Source organism: Clupea harengus, chromosome 22 (genome assembly GCF_900700415.2).
Source record: "Clupea harengus chromosome 22, Ch_v2.0.2, whole genome shotgun sequence".
Classification (NCBI taxonomy): domain Eukaryota; kingdom Metazoa; phylum Chordata; class Actinopteri; order Clupeiformes; family Clupeidae; genus Clupea; species Clupea harengus.
In genome coordinates, this window is record NC_045173.1 from 5,271,975 (window position 1) to 5,294,291 (window position 22,317).

General features: G+C 39.0%; 4 protein-coding genes across 4 annotated transcripts; all 4 read left to right on the plus strand.

The window, feature by feature from the left end:
• The first annotated feature begins 2,975 nt into the window (after positions 1–2,975).
• On the plus strand, positions 2,976–6,948 carry LOC105903933 (thioredoxin-like). The gene is made up of 5 exons (XM_012831734.3): positions 2,976–3,158; positions 4,615–4,719; positions 5,065–5,124; positions 6,341–6,406; positions 6,548–6,948. The coding sequence occupies exons 1-5, from the start codon at positions 3,135–3,137 to the stop codon at positions 6,608–6,610; spliced, it is 318 nt and encodes a 105-aa protein (XP_012687188.1). The 5' UTR covers positions 2,976–3,134; the 3' UTR covers positions 6,611–6,948.
• A 3,032-nt stretch (positions 6,949–9,980) lies between these two features.
• LOC116218476 (C-type lectin domain family 4 member M-like) lies at positions 9,981–13,880 on the plus strand. Its single transcript, XM_031560324.2, has 5 exons — positions 9,981–11,925; positions 12,932–13,018; positions 13,168–13,310; positions 13,397–13,497; positions 13,598–13,880. Exons 1-5 carry the CDS (start codon positions 11,826–11,828, stop codon positions 13,737–13,739), a joined length of 573 nt encoding a protein of 190 aa, XP_031416184.2. The 5' UTR covers positions 9,981–11,825; the 3' UTR covers positions 13,740–13,880.
• Positions 13,881–15,207: 1,327 nt separating this feature from the next.
• On the plus strand, positions 15,208–19,499 carry LOC116218464 (CD209 antigen-like protein E). Its single transcript, XM_031560282.2, has 5 exons — positions 15,208–15,604; positions 15,704–15,907; positions 17,072–17,214; positions 17,687–17,781; positions 17,894–19,499. The coding sequence occupies exons 1-5, from the start codon at positions 15,451–15,453 to the stop codon at positions 18,033–18,035; spliced, it is 738 nt and encodes a 245-aa protein (XP_031416142.1). The 5' UTR covers positions 15,208–15,450; the 3' UTR covers positions 18,036–19,499.
• A 281-nt stretch (positions 19,500–19,780) lies between these two features.
• Positions 19,781–21,213, plus strand: LOC116218465 (C-type lectin domain family 4 member M-like). Its single transcript, XM_031560283.2, has 5 exons — positions 19,781–20,044; positions 20,318–20,404; positions 20,552–20,694; positions 20,781–20,881; positions 20,982–21,213. The coding sequence occupies exons 1-5, from the start codon at positions 19,945–19,947 to the stop codon at positions 21,121–21,123; spliced, it is 573 nt and encodes a 190-aa protein (XP_031416143.1). The 5' UTR covers positions 19,781–19,944; the 3' UTR covers positions 21,124–21,213.
• Positions 21,214–22,317: the final 1,104 nt, after the last annotated feature.

Here is a 22,317-nt window from a genome sequence, read left to right on the forward strand (position 1 = left end):
TACTATGTCTATGATCCAGTCACTTCACATACCTTTTCCCCACATAGTGGCGCCATCTTGTGGTAATTAAAGGCATTGTTTCCACTCTCTCCATACCATGCAGGTTCATGCTGTTATGTAACTGTCCTCTGCCTAACCCTGTAAAAAGAGGCAAGCCTTTGATCCCTCTCTCTCTCCAGCAAACACAGACACACACACACACCATATATCTAATTAGGAATTTAACATTATAGCTACTGTACAACTTTTAGGGGCTGAACAGAATACATTTGAATTGGACAGATACTGAAAAGCGCCTTTAATTAAATCAGATGCTCCATATGTATTTTCTGCTTTAATTCTGTAGGTAAAAGATGATCTCCAAGGATAATTTGATCACAAATAATCTCTTTGGGTATAGGTATTCCTATACCTATTCATATTCCTATACCTAGACTAGTAGGCAACATAATTACAACCTATAGCATGATACATTCAGACTAGCAGCTGTGGTTGTTATTATGTCTAGAATCGCAAAAAATTAAAGAAATTGTCCAGTTGTCTGTAAGTTTTATGCGTTAAGACAAGCCCCATATGTTGACGTTTAAACCGTTTACAACATTATTAAATATTACGTTAAATAAACCTACATTATACGTTAAGACAAGCCAGATATGTCGATGTTGATGTTGAGCCTTATGCTGTAAACCGTTTTGTTGTCTGAGCATGCACGATTATGTTGAGCCTTATGCCATAAACCATTTGTGTCTGAGCATGCGCAATGTGAGGGACTACTATCCCCCAAAGGACTACCATCGTGTAGCGACAACAGGGCGCGAGACCAATCATGAGAATACGTAATGCTTTATGGCAGCCACTCACCCAACAACAACTAGACCAATGCGCTACCTTAAGAGGAAGCTAGCGCTTTATGCACAGGCGACGTAGAAACCAAGGAAGATGTTGTCGGAGGATAGGAAAAAAAGAAAAAAGAATAACACAGCAAGTTAGATGCCGAGCTGGCCTACTTTCTGTTGGACTAGTCAGTAATAACGTATTAGCTGTCTTGCTATGTCTTATGTTGCGCTTCTTGATGTTAGGCTGTTGTTGCGCTTGCTTGCTGTTTGGCTGTGTTAGTCTAGGAAAGTTGTCGACTTTTTCTTGTTTTCATCATAAACATCCCTGCCAATGTTATTAATGAAAGAATTTGATGTAGGCTGTAACCTTATTTGTGTCGTATCTGTCTCACTGAAATGTGTAGTTTTTCCAGATGCCCAGTCATCAACCTCTCGTGTCTCAGGCTAGCATCCAAATAAATGTATCTCACGTCAAAAAGTTTGATCAGTCTTCATCAATCTCACCCCAAAAAGCCTTGGAAGTTTGCAATCTTGAAAACCTAATTCAGCTATCTTGTAATAAATTACACTGTATATTAAGCATGTTTCCAACATTTTATTAGATTATACATACTCCACATTCAAACGATGATTTATTGATGAGGAAGATGAATGCCCCAGTGCTTCAAGCTAAACGGCCAGTATATTTAGATGGACACCTGCGCCATAGCTAGCATCAGACCCACAACAATCAGCCATTTCCTAAAACATTTGTGAAAATGTATCTAAAATTCTCAGTGAGGCACTCATTGTTTTATGTACATTGTCCGCCACTGACAATGACCATGTCCACAGTGGTATATTTAATACCTAAACTGTACACTAACTACTTATATGTAGCATGTTGTGTTTGCTCCACATAGGTAAATCCATGGCAGAAAGCACATATCTGAGGGGTTTATTAACATACCTTCTGCTTTCATGGGCATGCTACGTGGGGACAACATTGGAATGGCTGTTATGAAGATGCGACCAATATCATCCAAAATGTAGTTCAATATCACCATTGATGCATAAAGTACTGTATGACAGCATTAGTGCAGAGAGAAGGGTGGCCTGTAGTTAGCATATCCATTGTGGAACTAATGGGAAATCAGTCTTTGTCAAATAAGTCATTGTCCACAGTTTGCTAAATACATATACATATTGGGCTTTGCACTTTTTTGTAATTCATTTTACAGCTTCAGCAGTGACTTAATATTATTCAGTAGAGTGTCTTTCCACATCCTGATTTAGATGCATGCACTGAGACAGAACTGTGTGTCTAAATTGTGGATTCATGCTTTGAAGTGCGATTGGTCCATGTGTGTTCTCTTTTTAACGGGGAACTGACTTGTTCTAATTTTGAGCTTTTGTTTCTGATATAAGGCGGTATCTTCACACCTTGATTAGAATCTCATTAAGCTCTGATGTGGCCCTTGTCTCCATGGCAACCCCTCGATGTGAGCCACTTCTGAACAAGGGAGGATAATGAAAGGCAGTTTACATCATGTCATCAGAGTTACACCTGCCTGCGCCAGTTTCCATTATTATCATACGTTTGTTCTTTCTTCACATCGATTGATGCAGTTGGAGATTTTATATGAGTATGAGTATATATGCTAGCTCAGACTAACTGTCAAATATCGACTAATTGTAGCCTGGTCTACATGGTCTAAATGTTGAAGTCGGAAAGAGTAAGTGTGTAGCCTATGAATATAGCGTGGCTTCCATCCAACTTTTGAATGCGAATGTTTACTATTCGACTAGGATATCCTGGGTGGAAACGCTTGAAATTAGCAAAAATCCTCTAATAAGAAATAGATGCACTAGAGGGGGTTGGACTAACTCCAGATTCGCATAGGGTATAATGCGACTTTACACAGACTCCCTTGTCTTTTTTCCCAAATTTTCATAAATGTGCTTGATAGCCTGTAAGCCTATGCGAATGAGTTGGAGGGAAACCATGAAAACAACTTGAGGATTCGCATTTAAGCGATTCCCCCAACCATCACTTTAGGCCGCCCATTAATTATACCCCAAAACGATTCGCCTAAACCTAGATTATGGTGAACCGAATTGGCCGATGTTAAATCAAAGGTTTCACCGATAGCACGCCAACAAGCGCCACGAGGGGCAGGGCTTTCTATTGCATTTCAGACCACTGCATGACATCAGAGACAGCCCAGGGTTCCCTCCTTTCCCCAGCGTCAACCAGAGACACACTACCCATTTCGGAAGTTTCGGCCCGTGCTCCGTGTGCATCTCCAGACCACTACAATGATCACCATAATTGAAGATCAGGTACGCCCTAGCCAGGAATTTGTTTTATTGAGTGGTTCTCCAATAATTTGATAATTTAGAAGCTTAGTGTCCAGCAAAGTCTACAGGGTCTATGCTACCTCCCTTGCTTCACCCTACACGCTGTTACCAGCTAGCAAGGAGGCTAGCTTTTGTCGGCGTTTTAGCTGTGGTTGGTTCACCAATTCTATTTAGCCTTTTTGGTGATTTGAAGCCTTCAGCTAACAGCAACATTAAGATATACGAATGCAGCAGTATCATGATTTCAACAATATCACAGAGACAGTTTTTTATTAACGTTAGCTGGCCAATGTTAGCTAATTGCACACATGAGTATGTACCGTGCCTGTCCCAGTCACAGTGGCGCGGGCATTTCGGTCTAGTTTGATGGAGCAAACTCGCCGTTTTGGTCCAGGCCCGTTTGTTAATAGGCGTAACGTTAGTTGAATGTTACTTAAACATTAACCAACCGCAGAGACATCTGTGGTATGGTGATCATTTTAACACTATGTGCCATGTGAGTGCGTTAAAGTTACCATATTTCAAGTAGCCAATACTGCATCGATTATGGTAAATATTACACGCAGGGTAACGCTAATGTAAATTATTAACATCCGTTAACATCATCCAGTCAAGTAGCTCAGTTATGTATACCATATGGGAATAATGTTAGCAATTACCTTTGTGCACAGCGTAACTTGCTGTGCTTGGGAGGCCTATCGATGGCTCAATGGTTTACCAACATTAGCTAGCTAGTGAGAACATTAACTTGCATGTAGAACGTTTTGCTGTAAGTTGCACCTTATTCAGTCTGGACTGCTTTTTCTGAAAGCGTTGTTGACCAACCACCGTGGAGCGACAGGCTTCAAAATAATGGTCTATCATTTAACTGTGGTAGGGGTTCAACGACACTTTCGCAAAACGCACCCCGGTTCGATTATCTAACGCCCTTTTGTTTTTGACGCCGTGAAATATTTTGTGTTGGCGAACACGTGACCTGTTCATGGCTTGTCATGCGAGAGGGATTATTGAAGTTTAGAGCTATTTCAATTGTTTGCGTGCGACGCTGACTACGAGATGCCAGTATTGCCATTGTGAGTTGTCGCTTTTCGTCTAGAGGTAGTCAATTTAGCGTTAATTTAGCTATAAAATCACCCGGTGAGTGCAGTTTGCCCCGATGCTCAATGAGACATTATCCCTGCGTTCATAATATATTGTCCTTGTGTTTTTGGTGTCTGTCTGGTGTTTAGTTCCTTGCCAGAGTTTTGTTGACCACTCGTTTTCCCTTATTTTGTATACGTCCCAATCAATCAGTCTGGTGGGTTATAGAAACAAATGCAGAACTAGTACAAAGTCTGCTCTACGAGTCCTGGACTTTGGCCTGTTATCGCAGGGAATCTTTTTCAATGTTTTCCAGAGCTTTTTAAACATCCCAAGCTAATGATATGTATATTTGCAGGATGGCTTTGACAAGGCATTGGCTGATGCAGGAGAAAAACTTGTTGTTGTTGATTTCACAGCAACGTGGTGCGGGCCCTGTCAGAGCATTGCACCTTTTTTCAAAGTAGGTGAACCTTTTGTCCTCTTGCTCAGATTTGTTTCAAGTTTCAAAGTCCGTTTAGTTTCCATATTGCTGTACATGCCTTGACACACATTCCATATCCAGTCTCATATCTGTTAGTTGCTCTGTTTAATGGATGGTGTTGCACAATGATTACCTGTTAATATTAAAACCTGCTCCGCTCTCTCTCTCTCTCTCTCTCTCTCTATCTATCTATCTATCTATCTATCTATCTATCTATCTATCTATCTATCTATCTATCTATCTATCTATCTATCTATCTCTCTCTCTCTCTCTCTCTCTCTCTCTCTCTCTCTCTCTCTCTCTCTCTCTCTCTCATATTTCCAGTCTCTGTCTGAACAGTACACAAATGTGGTCTTCTTGAAAGTCGATGTGGATGATGCAGCGGTGAGTTGTTTGGGCTCCTCGTAATGGTTGTCAGCCTTGTCTCAAAAGATGTTGTCTGGAGAAAAACAGTGGTCATCTTTTAGTGTAGAGTAAAATGAAAAAAAAAATTGATCAGGGCAAGTTGTGGATTATTTGTGTGTGTGTGTGATTTTATTTGATGGAGACAACACATTAATAGGAAGCCTTGACTGAATACAAACTGGTCGGGTCTGCCTTGTGGAATACAAACTGGTCAGGTCTCTGTGTTAAGATAGGATGAAGAATTGTGTTGTGTACCCAAAAAAGGTAGCTTTCGATCACTTAGTATAACACACAGTAGCAGGTGATGTAGTGCCTCTGCTACCAAAGTCAGACTAGGATTCTGGTTTGACACTTCAGAGATTTTGGATTCCAACACACAGTTACAAATCACATAGCGTCCAAACTTGTTGACATGAGGTGATATCATATCTCTAGCAGCACCTTCATGTGGGTTCCTTTCATTCTTAAAAATACATAATAAATAATCTGATGAGAATTCTGCTATTTTGGTTTTGAGTCCAATTGTCACCCTCGATTTATGTATACGTTTATTTGCTGTCTTAATGAATCTGAAAATGAAATCATTTTGAGCTTATCAAGTATAAAGTTTAGTACTACATGCTACCAATCCCAGTTGTTGATACATTGATAGAGTTGTCTCTTTGTAGGACACTGATTTATATTCTTTCTTAAACCATGATTTCTAATTGTGCTTTTGTATGTAATCTGTATGTTGTGTATGCCATTTTGTATGTAATTTATTCAGTGTGATGTTTTATCTGGTCCATAAATCTGTAATTAAGGTTTGATTTATTTCACCATATTATTGCTTATACATGCAAACAGCTTTTTAAGTTTCTATTCCCACTGTCATAGTCATACATTTGGAAACAAAGAAGCATACATCATTTTAGGCGTTGTACGGCACCTTCTACTATGGGTAGAATGTAATTAAGGTATTTCGTCTGAGTAATTCCATTTCAACCTGACCAAATTATCTTGGCAAACCCCGGCTTTAGATAAACCTGTTTTGATTTATAAAGTGGTTCATATGAAGCACAGATTTTAAGTCCAGGAGCGGGATGTAGAAACTTTAGGAGGTGTTTGTGTGTATGTGTATCCACACGTCACGCACATTTAGGTATTTAAGGTCCTGACTGACCTTGACTGAGATTCATTTTTGATCTTCTGACAGGATGTGGCGTCGTCCTGTGAGATTAAGTGTATGCCAACATTCCACTTCTATAAGAGTGGGAAGAAGGTAAGATGCTCTTCTTTGCTCCGATCTGTTGTTCATTGCACACGCATAAAGAAAATGAACCATTCCGTTTTGTTTGGTTCTTCACTGTATTTACTGTTGTTTTTTTTTTTTTTTTTTGTATGTTTGTTTGTTTTTCCTCAGGTTGAAGAATTCTCCGGAAGCAACCAGGCCAAACTGGAGGAGCTGGTCAATACTCACAAATGAGCATTCATGATATGATGTCTTGTACACAAATATATACCGCCATCAATAATGAGAAACATCTCCTGTCCTCTTTTACATTGTCATTTGTACATTGATCCTTGTTTGTGTGGATTAATGAGCAATTCACTTTTTATCAACACGCTGCAGTAACTGGTTTGGTTTTAAGTGACCACCTTCTCTTTAGGCAGATGCTATTCAAATTCTGCATACAGTTTGCGAATTTCAATTTTTCATTTTTGTCTCCATATTATTGCTAAACTTTGACCCTAAAAAGCTGGGTGGCTCACAAGACACAGGCAGATATCTGCCGGCTGTTTCAATAAATGAAAATAATTCTATTCCAAGTCTATTTGTTTTTGGTTATGTGTTGTGTGGGGCCAGACACAAATTTGTTACATTCTCTCCTTACAAGTAATTCATGTTGTAAAATCATGAGATGGCACTTCACATTGGTACAGACTGCAATATCTGCTGGGTGGTCATGTGATTGGTGGGTAAGATGGCACCTGAACTTGGAGGATCACGTAACAATTGTTTTGAGCAAATTTGTGTCTTTAAAGCAACAGTATGCAGGTTACAAAACTCACTACTGCTGCTCTGAGTGCATTACGGAACCATGAAGCGCTGACGAAGTAGGATGTCTTGAAGTTGAGTGTTTTGTGTACACCTTGTGAAAGTGATGTGAGTGTGTCTAAGATACACACATCTCCCTATGTGCTGAACAATACTGGATGGACAGCTATGTGCATGTCTGACAGCCAGATCTGATTGTTGTCTACGGTTTTGTCTTTGGAGTAAGACGGTTTGTTGAATTTCATCCCTGCTGGATATTCCACTGTCAACTGTAAGTGATATTATTAGAAAATGAAAGTGTTTAGGAACAACAGCAACTCAGCCAAAAAGCGTAAGACCACATTAAATCACAGAGCGGGGTCAATGACTGCTAAGTCGCATGGTGCGTAAAAGTCGTCAACATAGGTTCCGGGTTCCGAGCTTCAACTGGCATTAATGTAAGCACAAAAACTGCGCCGGGAGCTTCATGGAATGGATTTCCATGGCCGAGCAGCTGCATGCAAGCCTCATGCCACCAAGTCCAAAGCCAAGTGTCGGATGGAGTGGTGTAAAGCACACAGACACTGGACTGTGGAGCAGTGGAAACGTGTGCTGTGGAGAGAGTTACCTGCCTGACTGCATTGTGCCAACTGTGAAGTTTGGTGGAGGAGGGATAATGGTATGGGGCTGTTTTTCAGGGTTTGGGCTAGGCCCCTTATTTCCAGTAAAGGGCAATCTTAATGCTTCAGCATACTAAGACATTTTGGACAATGCTATGCTTCCAATTCCCTCAGAAACACTCCAAAATCTTGTGGAAAGCCTTCCAAGAAGAGTGGAAGCTGTTATAGCTGCAAAAGGGTGATCAACTCCATATTAAAGTATATGTATTTGAATACAATGTCATCAGTGCCTGTTGGTGTAATGGTCCGGTGTCCGTATACTTTTGTCCATATAGTGTATGTTCTACAGTTACAGTTCATGGCATTGTGATAAAGGTCAAAATGAGGACAAAAATTGGCAACATCTATATGAAAATAGGCAAAATGATTTCTGCCAGTTCACAATGTGGTGTATGTTTTTAATGAAGGAGGAGCCCAAAATTCTGGCTTCACTTCAAGCATTGTTTCAGGAAAGACGACCCCTGCTGCATTCTCACAAAATGTCATGATATAAGCACAATTGCCATCCAAGAGAATGTCATGGGATCTGTTGACCAACCATCCAACCCATTTCCTGAAATCAGACTTGTCATCTCAGCATTCTATTGAATTGTATCATATTGCATGGGACATGAGGCTAAGTAGTTAGTGTTATTCTTGTGGAAACATCTGGAGATCACAGTTTGTGTGCAGTGGCAATGCATACTCTGCATTTTTAATTGTCCTGTCAGGATTTCCTGAGCACAGGAGAGCCACTCCACAGGTCCCGAGCATTGTCATAGGGGAATGTCCATGGATACTTTAAGTGGGAATTCTACTATACTGGATGACACCTTTTTAGATAATAAGGATGCAGAGGAGGAGGTATCTATCTATAAGAATACAAGTAATTCTACCTGGTGAAGAATAAGGATGCAAATCCTTGGGATCCGTCACTCTGGTAATCAAACGTTATTTACTTTGTCTCGTACACATACACACATAAATCAATTTGGTCTTTTGTGTTGAGAAACATCAGCAAATCTGTATTTTCTGTACAGGAGATTTCTATTACAGGGTGGTCACAAGAACTCTAGGGCTGCTGTGTGTGCTCTTGCTGACTGTCATTTTAGTTATGTCAGTGGAGAGATCGCATTTAAATTCCACCTTCAGTAACTTGACCTCTGAGAGAGACCTGCTGAAGACTAATCTCAAGACTTTGCAGGAGGAGAACAATAAAGTGAAAAGCCGAAATGCTTATCTCGGTGAGTTTACAATTGGTTATATTTAAGCTGAAATGCCTGACATTTCAATTATTTCCTCCACAGCCCTAATGCATGTTGTGGTCACTGATAATTGATAAATCATGTTTATTTAAGTGAATTACAAAAGGAACACTATATGTGGACAATTTGTTTACAGAAGCTGTCTTGACAGTTTAGAGTATATAAATCGATGTCACAGAATTGGGAATAAAATGAAAAGCAGTATTAATTCTGCTCTTCTATTTCCATTTGACTTAGAGAAACATCTACAGGAGGGATGGACCTATTTCCAATCTTCTTTATACTACGTGTCTACTGAGCAGAAATAATGGAATGAGTCTAGAGAGGACTGCCGAAAGAGGGGAGCAGACTTGGTGATCGTAAACAACAGAAATGAACAGGTGAATTGTCATTTAAATGATGCAACAGCTAACCAAACCGATAAGCTCCTTCCCTGCTTTGGTGTATATATATTTTTTTTAATCGGAAGGCAAGTGTTGGCCTTTGTCTTGCAAAGTGTCTCTACCTCTTTCTACCTTGCCGTGCCAAAATTAAGGTGCAGCTCACTGATCTCCCAAATAAAGTGTATACCCACTTTATAAAGGAAGATATTTGAAGCAAAGTATTTTGTACTGACAAGACATCTTTGACTGGAGATCACATTCTAGTTCCTGTTTAGCAACTCACATTGCAGAGCTTTTTCTTTACACAATCTCTCTAGTTGATTCTAGTCCAAAACCAGCCTGCATCCTTGTCAAACAGCTTGTGTAATTTAGGACACATTTATTTGTCATGTAGGAATTCCTCAACGACCTTCAAAAGAATTATGGATAGGGCTCATGGACCATGATGGGAAGTGGAAGTGGAAGTGGGTAGACAGCAGGCCCCTGATTTACGGGTGAGGCTAACCGATTTGATTAAAGAACAATATCCAGTAGAATAATAATTTCTCTTCAGCTGATGTTGTAGATTATCTGCTGATACTCTGTGGTGTGTTCATATTGTTTTGGGATAATCATTAGCCAAAATTGTATGGTGGAAATGAAGACTGTGCTAAAATCGTGTCTCACGGGAGACTCACCAACTGGAGTGCTGTTTTGTGCGATATGACAGAACTTTGGTCATGTGAGAAAAAGATTCAGTAGCCTTTTGCTATTGCCCTTTCACAAATAAGCTCATGTTTTTTTAAACAATAATTTGGTTAAAGTGAATTTTGAAATACCAGATGCTGTAAAACTTAATGTATATTACCCCTGTCAGCCATTGCTGTATAGTGAGTTCTTAGACTTAGAGGCATCCGTGGTTTAGTCTAATTCAGCAACAAGTATAAGTTAAAGTTGTGTTAGAAAAAAAGAGTTCCAAATCAACCCAAACCATGCTGGAGTTTCAAATGATTATGTGAAATTTCTTTTTTATAGCCCCACTTTGTGGGGAATATGTGAAGTTACTTTTCATAGCCTCACCTAGTGGTGAATATGTGAAGTTGCTTTTCATATTATTTTGAGAGAGAAAGTTTGTATCATGCCTTCACAAGCCATACCTTGAATTGCATATCATAGTAACATAAAAATGTTTGGGCGCAAGATAATACACATTTCATATACACAAGACAGTAACTTCTGGGCACAAGATAAACACATTTGTATGTTTTGTTTTTGTTTAAGGCTTTGACATTCAACAATTGACATCCCATGTACATCTTTACACCAAAATACTTTTTAAATTACAAAAGTGTGTGAATCACCCAAGAGGGAAGCTGGTACTGGACTGAAGTTTAAGAGACATGCGTCACAAAGTAGCTCATAGGAACATGTTTAGCAAGGGAAAGGCCTGGTTTGTTTCTGTCTCTTTGTGGTGATGTTAAAGCTAATGTTGATGCGTTTGATTCTGTGGATGGATTAAATTGCTTAAAATGTGCTCTAAATGCGCAGGTATATACTGTATATGTCCTATGTGAGACATGTTCAATTACTAAACACTAAAAAGTTCACACTGGGTCTAATCACTCTGGAGCGTTGGTTTAAGAACATTTGGCAACAGTGTTGTGCAAAGTGTTACTTCTGTAAATGTCTTGATTGTGAAATCATGAAGTTTTCTCTCTCTGAAATGGAGTGTGTCACAGTCATGAACGCAAATGTTCGCATGGGGTCTCTGGAGAACCTTGCTGCCAGCGCTTTCTTATTAAATGGATTCCCATTAGCCTTTGCATGAACACCTGAAATAATCAAGCTTAGCTACTAGTGTTGCTAACAGTTTTTCTATGTGTGTTGTTAAAGTTGCAGTCCTTGATTATAATCAATTACACTTTTTGTTGAATTCAAAGATATTCTCCTCGTGTCTGTCTGTCCAGTGACTTAGAAACACTTAGAAACACTCTGGTGTTCGTGTACAGTTCTAGCTCTGTAAAAAGAAAATAAACACAGTGGCTCAGACCAAGCCTTGCACTATTCCATCTAATCAGCACCTTGTTTCAGGAGAACGGAAAGAGGGGTGTCATTTGATTGGTGGTCTCAAATATCAAATATTCGCCAAATTGAGGACTGTACCTATAATGTTGCTGTTCTCAGATACCAATGGAAAGCGTAAATTCAATACAGTATTTCTTCAGTGTTTTAGGGGAAGTAGGACATCACTCAAGGAATGGTTTCGAACTGACTTCTGCTTCTTCCCACTGCTCTAATTTCCTGTTTTTGGCAATAGTGTCAAACCTAGGACTAGTCAATAAGAGAAACCAAAGCAAACACACAGTAGACAGGCAGCATGGAGGTTACTGTGGACATGAACATCTATCAGAACTCCAATCAGGGCCAGCATACTCAGACTCAGACCCCAGTGCGGACGGATGACAGACGTTACAAAGGTAAAACTGAAGAGACTTTAAAGGAGAGATCAGCGTTGGTCCAGGGCTAGTTTGGCCGTAAAGTTAATTGTTGTTGCTTTTAAGTCGCAATAGCATAAACTCCTCTCCTCTTCCAGTTCTGACCAGATTATATATAGTTTCCTATAAAAAAAGACTCGTATCCTAGGATGAAATGTACACTACTGAATAGTTTTCAATAAAACAAAACATGTAAAGATACGATGTGTAATCATGCCTCATACAATATTAAAAACTCTAGACCAGAAACCTATCAGCTATCACCACTGCCATTTAACAACAAAGTATAACTTATTCAAATTGACAGTTTCTTACAGTTTTTTAATATTACATGGGCTGGCACCTCCACCATTAAATTAGTTTATAAAGCTAAAGGATGGCAATGGCTTGGCAACTAGGGCAGTCACCAGGGGAGACTGTGTTATACAGTATAGACACAGTACGCTTGGACAGACAGTCTTCTCAGTACGCGCCTCTAATTACTGGAATACCCTCCCTACTGATGTGAGGGAGTGCGGCAGTATTTCAGTGTTCAAAAACAAACTTAAGAAATGGATAAAAAATAACCAAACCTGCAAACATAATTAGGCCACTGCATTACTCACACCGTAACTTCTTTTTATGTCAAACACCTTGTCTGTCTGGTTTTTACAATTTGTTATCTTAACTGCACTGTTTTGTCACACTGTTGTTTACCTTGTAAGTCTGTCTGGTTTTTACAATTTGTTTTCTTAACTTCACTGTTTTGTCAAACTGTTGCTTATCTTTATTTATTATTATTATTTCTTTTAATTATATATTTTTTTATTATTATTTCTTTCTTTTATTTCCATATCTCTCTGTCATGCCCTGCCAAGGGACAACGGATGAAAACTAGCTAACCTAGCTAATTCCGGTGCATTTACATTTTTCTGGGAAATGCTATCAATGTATGTCCCTTTTCAAATAAACGCATAAATAAAAATAAATATTTACATGTAATTCTCAGAGTACAGATTGTACAGTCTGGTTGCAGTGAGTTTTGGGCTACTCTGTGTTCTGCAAGTGACTCTCAACATCTACCTGCGTCTTGTCGGTGAGTTTTGAAACTTGTCTCAAAAAGCTTCTGAGTAAATTACTTTTAAATGTAAGTGACCGCATCGAAATGTACATCTAATGACGTGTAGATGTGTTCATCTACATTTACATAAACATATCAATCTATAAATACCTGTTTTATTGTAGGGGGATCTTGTCCAGAAGGGTGGCTGTCTTTTGGTTCCAGCTGTTACCATATTTCAGCCTCACACAGAAACTGGACTGACAGCAAGGAGGACTGCCACCAGAGGGAGGCAGAACTGATTGTTATAAACAGCCAAGAGGAGCAGGTGGCTGGCATCATACACTAAACTCTTGACATTACATTTTTTATTTTGAATTGGATTTCAACCCATATCACAATCTTCTTTTGAAGGAATTTGTGAAAGCACTCTCTGTGGAAGCTTGGATTGGTCTCAGCTGCAGCGAAGAAGAGAGGGTCTGGAAATGGGTAGATGGTAGGCCACTGACCACTGGGTGAGTTATGAACAGGATTTAGAACGGAGAGATCATATTTACAAACACATTTGCAATGAATTCATGAGATGACCTCCGTCTGCTCCGCTGCTGTCCAAAGGTTCTGGTACCCTGGAGAGCCCAACAACAATGGGAACAACGAGAACTGTGCTGTGAGTTGGCCCCGTTCTCCATCTCTGGAATCCTGGAATGATCTGAACTGTGACTCTGAATCTCACTGGATATGCAAGACAACACCCTAGTCCAATATGTGATGCCAGACGCAGACTGCTTTTGCGCTCTACTCTTTCTATTTACAATTATCATTTAATATTTTAAATCTCAGAATAAATGTTTCCACATTTTAAGCAGACAAAAAAATAAATAAAAATAATGTTTCATGATTTTGACTTTTTTTATTTTGTTTTGGCAATGAGTATGAATGCAATAGCACTTTGAGTGAAACATTCCAGTTCCTGTTCACTGTTACCTCTCACATGCTATTATATGCCATACAACTGTAGAATATTCCAAGATCTCTTGTATATTTTCTGCAGTTACTTACTACTGAAGGGCAGTGGTGGAGGAAGTACTGAAGTTTAGTACTTAAGTAAAAGTACAAGTACCCAGGAAGATAAAAGTAAAAGTAAAAGTACTACATCAACAATCCTACTTAAGTAAAAGTAAAAAGTACTTACTTTTAAATTTACTTTAAGTATTAAAAGTAAAAGTACTCACGCAATGGGTTGTCTCTCAATATCTAGGCTGTGCCATTTTGATAAAGAAATAGCTACTGGTAATAAATGCCTCTACAGATGTCACTACTAGTAATAATTATAAGCAACAACATTTGTTAATTGGAAAGGTTGGTGTACTTATTGTGCCTACCATCTGTAATACTGTTCACACTATATCTTACAATTCTGCGGATGACAAGTTATCTACCAGGGATTATTTGCAAAGTTAATACCATTAAGCCAAACCAATAAAGACACCATGTGTACATTATCCCTTACATATATATAGGATTCACTTGAAAAATCAGGTTAACAAAACAGTTGTTAATAGCTCAAGTGTAATCCAGACATAATTCTTTCCTGGAGGTCTGTAGTCTATAATGGTGTTATTGATGTTTCAATATATATTATATATATTTTTCCTTTACGTTTTGGGTGTGATTGAGTTGGCTGGTGGTCAAAGCCGTCAGCTGATTTACCTGGGATGAACCGGAACGGAGATTGCAAGCCAGGCCTTCTCATCCAACATCAGTGCCAGACCTCGTAAATGCTCTACAGAATGAATGGGCACCAATTCCCACAGAAACACTCCAAAATCTTGTGGAAAGCCTTCCAAGAAGAGTGGAAGCTGTTATAGCTGCAAAAGGGTGACTAACTCCATTTTAAAGTATATGTATTTGAATACAATGTCATCAGTCCCTGTTGGTGTAATGGTCCGATGTCCGTATACATTTGTCCATATAGTGTATGTTCTACAGTTACAGTTCATGGTATTGTGATAAAGGTCAAAATGAGGACAAAAAATTGCAACATCTTTATGAAAATAGGCAAAATGATTTCTGCCAGTTCACAATGTGGTGTATGTTTTAAATGAAGGAGGAGCCCAAAATTCTGGCTTCACCTCAAGCATTGTTTCGGCAAAGACGACCCCTGCTGCATTCTCACAAAATGTCATGATATAAGCACAATTGCCATCCAAGAGAATGTCATGGGATCTGTTGACCAACCATCCAACCCATTTCCTGAAATCAGACTTGTCATCTCAGCATTCTATTGAATTGTATCATATTGCGTGGGACATGAGGCTTAGTACATAGTAGTGTTATTCTTGTGGAAACATCTGGAGATCACAGTTTGTGTGCAGTGGCAATGCATACTCTGCATTTTTAATTGTCCTGTCAGGATTTCCTGAGCACAGGAGAGCCACTCCACAGGTCCCGAGCATTGTCATAAGGGAATGTCCATGGATACTTTAAGTGGGAATTCTACTATACTGGATGACACCTTTTTAGATAATAAGGATGCAGAGGAGGATGTATCTATCTATAAGAATACAAGTAATTCTACCTGGTCAAGAATAAGGATGCAAATCCTTGGGATCCGTCACTCTGGTAATCAAACGTTATTTACTTTGTCTCGTACACATACACACATAAATCAATTTGTCTTTTGTGTTGAGAAACATCAGCAAATCTGTATTTTCTGTACAGGAGATTTCTATTACAGGGTGGTCACAAGAACTCTAGGGCTGCTGTGTGTGCTCTTGCTGACTGTCATTTTAGTTATGTCAGTGGAGAGATCGCATTTAAATTCCACCTTCAGTAACTTGACCTCTGAGAGAGACCTGCTGAAGACTAATCTCAAGACTTTGCAGGAGGAGAACAATAAAGTGAAAAGCCGAAATGCTTATCTCGGTGAGTTTACAATTGGTTATATTTAAGCTGAAATGCCTGACATTTCAATTATTTCCTCCACAGCCATAATGCATGTTGTGGTCAATGATAATTGATAAATCATGTTTATTTGAGTGAATTACAAAAGGAACACTATATGTGGACAATTTGTTTACAGAAGCTGTCTTGACAGTTTAGAGTATATAAATCGATGTCACAGAATTGGGAATAAAACTAGAAAATGCATTTCCTGAAGGAAATACCAGTGCATGAAATGCAAAAGTTAAGAAAGGAAGAAGAAAAGAAAGAAGAGTGAAAGAAGGAAAGAAGAGTGGAAGAAGGAAAGAAAAAAGAAAGAAGGAAAGAAGAGTGGAAGAAAGAAATAACAAAGAAAGAGGAGTGAAATAAGGAAATAAGAGTGGAAGAAGGAAAGAAGAAAAGAAAGAAGAGTGGAAAAAGGAAAGAAGAAAGGAAAGAAGAGTGAAGAAAGGAAAGAAGAGTTGAAGAAGGAAAGAAGAGTGGAAGAAGGAAAGAAGAAAGGAAAGAAGAGTGGAAGAAGGGAAGAAGAGTGGAAGAAGGAAAGAAGAGAGAGTGAAGAGGACAAATATTGAAAGAAGGAGAGAAAATGGAGTGAAGCAGAGAGATGGATTGTGAGAGAAAGTAGAGTGAGAGGGATAGAGAGAAAGATAGAGAGAAAAAAAAGTAAAGTAGAGTATGGAAGGTGTCTCTTAATATTCCTAGTTATACAGTTGAATGGAGAGGGACAGAGAGAAGAGGAGCCTTGGAACCTTGGCGCAAGTGTCAGTGAAGCACAGGTGCAAGCCAGTTTAATGACCTTATTATGATGTCATAATGGCCCAATGTAAGTCAATGGGAAGATTTGTATTAGTTTTTATTTAATATCTTAAAAAGTATAAAGTTTAGAAAAATGAAAAATACATAGCATAAGTGTCCTTTACAAGACCTACGCGACAAAGTTCGAACGAAGTTTCTACGTTAAGCGGTTCGAGCTGAATTAAACGCAGAAGTCGGTAAGAAGAAGAAGAAGAAGAAGAAGAAGAAGAAGAAGAAGAAGAAGAAGAAGAAGAAGAAGTATAAGAAGCCTAGGAATAACAATACAGGGCATTTCATGCACTGTAATGAAAAGCAGTATTAATTCTGCCCTTCTATTTCCATTTGACTTAGAGAAACATCTACAGGAGGGATGGACCTATTTCCAATCTTCTTTATACTACGTGTCTACTGAGCAGAAATCATGGAATGAGGCTAGAGAGGACTGCCGAAAGAAGGGAGCAGACTTGGTGATCGTAAACAACAGAAATGAACAGGTGAATTGTCATTTTAATGACCAGCTAACCAAACTGATAAGCTCTTTCCCTGTAACTGCTTCGGTATATATATTCGTATGGGATGGCAAGTGTTGGCCTTTGTCTTGCAAAGTGTCTCTTTTTTTTTTTTTTACCATGTTTTTACTGTAGCACTCTGAGATTCAGACGAATATAGAGTGCGCTATAAATTAAACGAATTATTATTATTATTATTATTATTTACCTTGCCGTGCCAAAATTAAGGTGCAGCTGACTGATCTGCCAAATAAAGTGTATACCCACTTTATAATGGAAGATATTTGCAGCAAAGTATTTTGTACTGATAAGACATCTTTGACTGGTTCCTGTTTAGCTACTCACATTGCAGAGCTTTTTCTTTACATAATCTCTCTGGTTGATTCTAGTCCAAAACCAGCCTTGCATCCTCGTCAAACAGCTTGTGCAGTTTAGGACACATTTGTTTGTCATGTAGGAATTCCTCTCCGACCTTCAAAAGGAATTCTGGATAGGGCTGACGGACCATGATGGGAAGTGGAAGTGGGTAGACGGCAGGCCCCTGACTGACGGGTGAGGCTAGCCGATTTGATTAAAGAACAATATCCAGTAGAATAATAATTTCTCTTCAGCTGATGTTGTAGATTATCTGCTGAGACTCTGTGGTGTGTTCATATTGTTTTAGGTTTTGGGATAGTGGTCAGCCAAATAGCTATGGTGGAAATGAAGACTGTGTTGAGATCAGGCCTCGCAAGATTCTCACCAACTGGAATGATGATTTGTGCTCTAGGTCACAACTTTGGTCATGTGAGAAAAAGATTCCGTAGCCTTTTGCTATTGCCCTTTCAGAAATGAGCTCATGTTTTTTAAACAATTATTTGGTTAAAGTGAATTTTTCTACATACATTTGAAATACCTTAATGTATATTTCCCTTGTCAGCCATTGTGGTATAGTGAGTATGTGTCTTAGAGGCATCTGTGGTTTAGTCGAATTCAGCAACCAGTATAAATTAATCTTGTGTAATCTTGTGTTGATTTCCAAATCAACCCAAACCATGCTGGAGTTTCAAATGAATATGTGAAGTTGCTTTTCATAGCCCCACCTTCTGGTGAATATGTGAAGTTTCTTTTCATAGCCCCACCTTGTGGTGAATATGTGAAGTTACTTTTCATAGCCCCACCTTGTGGTGAATATGTGAAGCTGCTTTTCATAGCCCCACCTTGTGGTGAATATGTGAAGTTGCTTTTCATAGCCTCACCTTTTGTTGAATATAATTTTCATTTGCTTCATTTCATGTTCATAATTCAATTTATGACCATTGATGATGAGTCTTAGCTCATGTAAAGATGTCAGAGGTGTAAATGTCGCCAGGAGAGTAGAACTTGACCCCTTTCCTGAGCGGAATACCTAGGGTGATGAATGATGTCCTGATGAATTATATTTATTATTTTGAGGGAGAACGTTCGTATCATGCCTTCACAAGCCATACCTTGAATTGTATATCATAGTAACATAAAAATTCACTTTTTTGGGCGCAAGATAATACACATTTCATTTACACGAGACAGTAACTTCTGGGCACAAGATAAACACATTTGTATGTTTTGTTTTTGTTTAAGGCTTTGACATTCAACAATTGACATCCCATGTACATCTTTACACCAAAATACTTTTTAAAATTACAAAAGTGTGTGAATCACCCAAGAGGGAAGCTGGTACTGGACTGAAGTTTAAGAGACATGCGTCACAAAGTAGCTCATAGGAACATGTTTAGCAAGGGAAAGGCCTGGTTTGTTTCTGTCTCTTTGTGGTGATGTTAAAGCTAATTTTGATGCTTTTGATGCTGTGGATGCATTAAATTGCTTAAAATGTGCTCTAAATATGCAGGTATATACTGTATATGTCCTATGTGAAACATGTTCAATTACTAAACACGAAAAAGTTCACACTGGGTCTAATCACTCTGGAGCTTTGGTATAAGAACATTTGGCAACAGTGTTGTGTCAGTGTGACTTTGCAAAGTGTTACTTCTGTAAATGTCTTGATTGTGAAATCATGAAGTTCTCTCTCTGAAATGGAGTGTGTCACAGTCATGAACGCAAATGTTTGCATGGGATCTCTGGAGAACCTTGCTGCCAGCGCTTTCTTATTAAATGGATTCCCATTAGCCTTTGCATGAACCCCTGAAATAATCAAGCTTAGCTACTAGTGTTGCTAACAGTTTCTCTATGTGTGTTGTTAAAGTTGCAGTCCTTGATTATAATCAATTACACTTTTTGTTGAATTCAAAGATATTCTCCTCGTGTCTGTCTGTCCAGTGACTTGGAAACACTTAGAAACACTCTGGTGTTCGTGTACAGTTCTAGCTCTGTAAAAAGGAAATAAACACAGTGGCTCAGACCAAGCCTTGCACTATTCCATCTAATCAGCACCTTGTTTCAGGAGAACGGAAAGAGGGGTGTCATTTGATTGGTGATCTCAAATATCAAATTCTCGCCAAATTGAGGACTGTTCCTCTATTGTTGCAGTTCTCAGATACCAATGCAATATGGGACATGGGTTTGATTTCAGATACCAATGGAAAACGTCAGTGTTGTAGGGGAGGTGGGACCTCTCAAGGAATGGTTTCGAACTGACTTCTTCCCACTGCTCTCATTTCCTGTTTTTGGCAATAGTGTCAAACCTAGGACTAGTCGATAAGAGAAACCAGAGCAAACACACAGTAGACAGGCAGCATGGAGGTTACTGTGGACATGAACATCTATCAGAACTCCCATCAGGGCCAACATACTCAGAGTCAGACCCCAGTGCGGACGGATGACAGACGTTACAAAGGTAAAACTGAAGAGACTAAAGGAGGGATCAGCATTGGTCCAGGGCTAGTTTGGCCGTAAAGTTAATTGTTTTTGCTTTTAAGTTGCAATAGCATATACTCATCTCATCTTCCAGTTCTGACCAGACTATATATAGTTTCCTATAAAAAAAACTGGTATCCTAGGATGAAATGTACACTACTGAATAGTTTTCAATAAAACAAAACATGGAAAGATATGATGTGTAATCATGCCTCATACAATATTACATATAATATTTACATGTAATTCTCAGAGTACAGATTGTACAGTCTGGTTGCAGTGAGTTTTGGGCTACTCTGTGTTCTGCAAGTGACTCTCAACATCTACCTGCGTCTTGTCGGTGAGTTTTGAAACTTGTCTCAAAAAGCTTCTGAGTAAATTACTTTTAAATGTAAGTGACCGCATCGAAATGTACATCTAATGACGTGTAGATGTGGTAATACATTTACATAAACATATCAATCAATGAATACCTGTTTTATTGTAGGGGGATCTTGTCCAGAAGGGTGGCTGTCTTTTGGTTCCAGCTGTTACCATATTTCAGCCTCACACAGAAACTGGACTGACAGCAAGGAGGACTGCCACCAGAGGGAGGCAGAACTGATTGTTATAAACAGCCAAGAGGAGCAGGTGGCTGGCATCATACACTAAACTCTTGACATTACATTTTTTATTTTGAATTGGATTTCAACCCATATCACAATCTTCTTTTGAAGGAATTTGTGAAAGCACTCTCTGTGACAGCTTGGATTGGTCTCAGCTGCAGCGAAGAAGGGAGAGTCTGGAAATGGGTAGATGGTAGGCCACTGACCACTGGGTGAGTTATGAACAGGATTTAGAACGGAGAGATCATATTCACAAACACATTTGCAATGAATTCATGAGATGACCTCCGTCTGCTCCGCTGCTGTCCAAAGGTTCTGGTCGACTGGAGAGCCCAACAACAATGGGAACAACGAGAACTGTGCTGAGAGTTGGCCCCGTTCTCCATCTCTGGAATCCTGGAATGATGCGAGTTGTGACTCTGAATCTCACTGGATATGCAAGAGAACACCCTAGTCCAATATGTGATGCCAGACGCATACATCATGAGTGCTTTTGCGCTCTACATCAAAAAACATACAAATAAATAAAAAGAATGATTCATAATTTTGACTCTTTTTTTGTTTTGGCAATGAGTATGAATGGAATAGCACTTTGAGTGAAAAATTCTGTTTTTCCGGTTCACTGTTACCTCTCACATGCTATTATATGCCATACAACTGTAGAATATTCCAAGATCTCTTGTATCTTTTCTGCAGTTACTTACTACTGAAGGGCATAATCAAACTTCCAAACTCATTCTCACCAAGTGGACTGGTAATACAGTGAAATTCATCACCATTTTCACAATTACAAAAGATACTTACACATATTTTTACAATCAGTACTTTTATTGTGCTCTAGCATATTTAACCAAGGCGATATATTTTATTTCTGTAACGTTAAACATACATTAATTTAAAACTGAAATGTACTACTAAGTATGTAAGTAGCCTATTTAACCCCCTGTGCTTTTGAGTCCAGTTGAAGGCAAATGACAAATTCTTCGCAAATGATACAGAGGTACCAGTAATTTGATAAACCAATCATAATTAGGTTTTAGTTATCAGTGATTATTCTGGATATAAAAATCACTCTGTTTAGGCCCATCAAACAGGATGAAGACTAAAGAGATAAAGTGATTCAAATGATTCCTCCGCTGCGCGTCGCCGTCTTGTTCGTCCCGTCGGGATTTATCTTTTTTACATAGGATTATTTGAAAATTCAGGTTAACAAAACAGTTGTTAATTGCTCAAGTGTAATCCAGATATTATAATTCTTTCCTGGAGGTCTATAGTCTATAATGGTGTTGCTGTTTCAATATATATTATTCTTTTACGTTTTGGGTGTGATTGAGTTGGCTGGTGGTCAAAGCCGTCAGCTGACTTACCTGTCGGCTGACGCGGTAAGGTTTTGAACTGTCGGGAGAAGAGAGACGCGCGTGAGACCTCAGGGAGTCTACGAGAGATATGAGCAAAGGTGTGAATGAAATAACTAGAAGACGTCAATAACTAGGACACGCTGATGGAAATACGGGACGAACACGGGAGTATCTTCTGACAAAGATTCCATCTTTAAACCGTTCCATCTTTATCTCTGTTGCTGGTGTTTTTTCACTCGTCACTTTCAGCACTTCGTCACGCTGCCCTCCCCTCAATGCGTCTTGAGTGC

Excerpts from the sequence above, each read along its gene's own strand:
- LOC105903933 (XM_012831734.3), top strand. The coding sequence starts at position 3,135 with ATGATCACCATAATTGAAGATCAG. Across the intron at positions 3,159-4,614 it reads TCACCATAATTGAAGATCAG|GATGGCTTTGACAAGGCATT; the intron begins GTACGCCCTAGC and ends GTATATTTGCAG. Across the intron at positions 5,125-6,340 it reads TCGATGTGGATGATGCAGCG|GATGTGGCGTCGTCCTGTGA; the intron begins GTGAGTTGTTTG and ends ATCTTCTGACAG.
- LOC116218476 (XM_031560324.2), top strand. The coding sequence starts at position 11,826 with ATGGAGGTTACTGTGGACATGAACATCTATCAGAACTCCAATCAGGGC. Across the intron at positions 11,926-12,931 it reads GGATGACAGACGTTACAAAG|AGTACAGATTGTACAGTCTG; the intron begins GTAAAACTGAAG and ends TGTAATTCTCAG. Across the intron at positions 13,498-13,597 it reads GGTAGGCCACTGACCACTGG|GTTCTGGTACCCTGGAGAGC; the intron begins GTGAGTTATGAA and ends TGCTGTCCAAAG.
- LOC116218464 (XM_031560282.2), top strand. The coding sequence starts at position 15,451 with ATGTCCATGGATACTTTAAGTGGGAATTCTACTATACTGGATGACACC. Across the intron at positions 15,908-17,071 it reads AAGCCGAAATGCTTATCTCG|AGAAACATCTACAGGAGGGA; the intron begins GTGAGTTTACAA and ends CATTTGACTTAG. Across the intron at positions 17,215-17,686 it reads TAAACAACAGAAATGAACAG|GAATTCCTCTCCGACCTTCA; the intron begins GTGAATTGTCAT and ends TTTGTCATGTAG.
- LOC116218465 (XM_031560283.2), top strand. The coding sequence starts at position 19,945 with ATGGAGGTTACTGTGGACATGAACATCTATCAGAACTCCCATCAGGGC. Across the intron at positions 20,045-20,317 it reads GGATGACAGACGTTACAAAG|AGTACAGATTGTACAGTCTG; the intron begins GTAAAACTGAAG and ends TGTAATTCTCAG. Across the intron at positions 20,882-20,981 it reads GGTAGGCCACTGACCACTGG|GTTCTGGTCGACTGGAGAGC; the intron begins GTGAGTTATGAA and ends TGCTGTCCAAAG.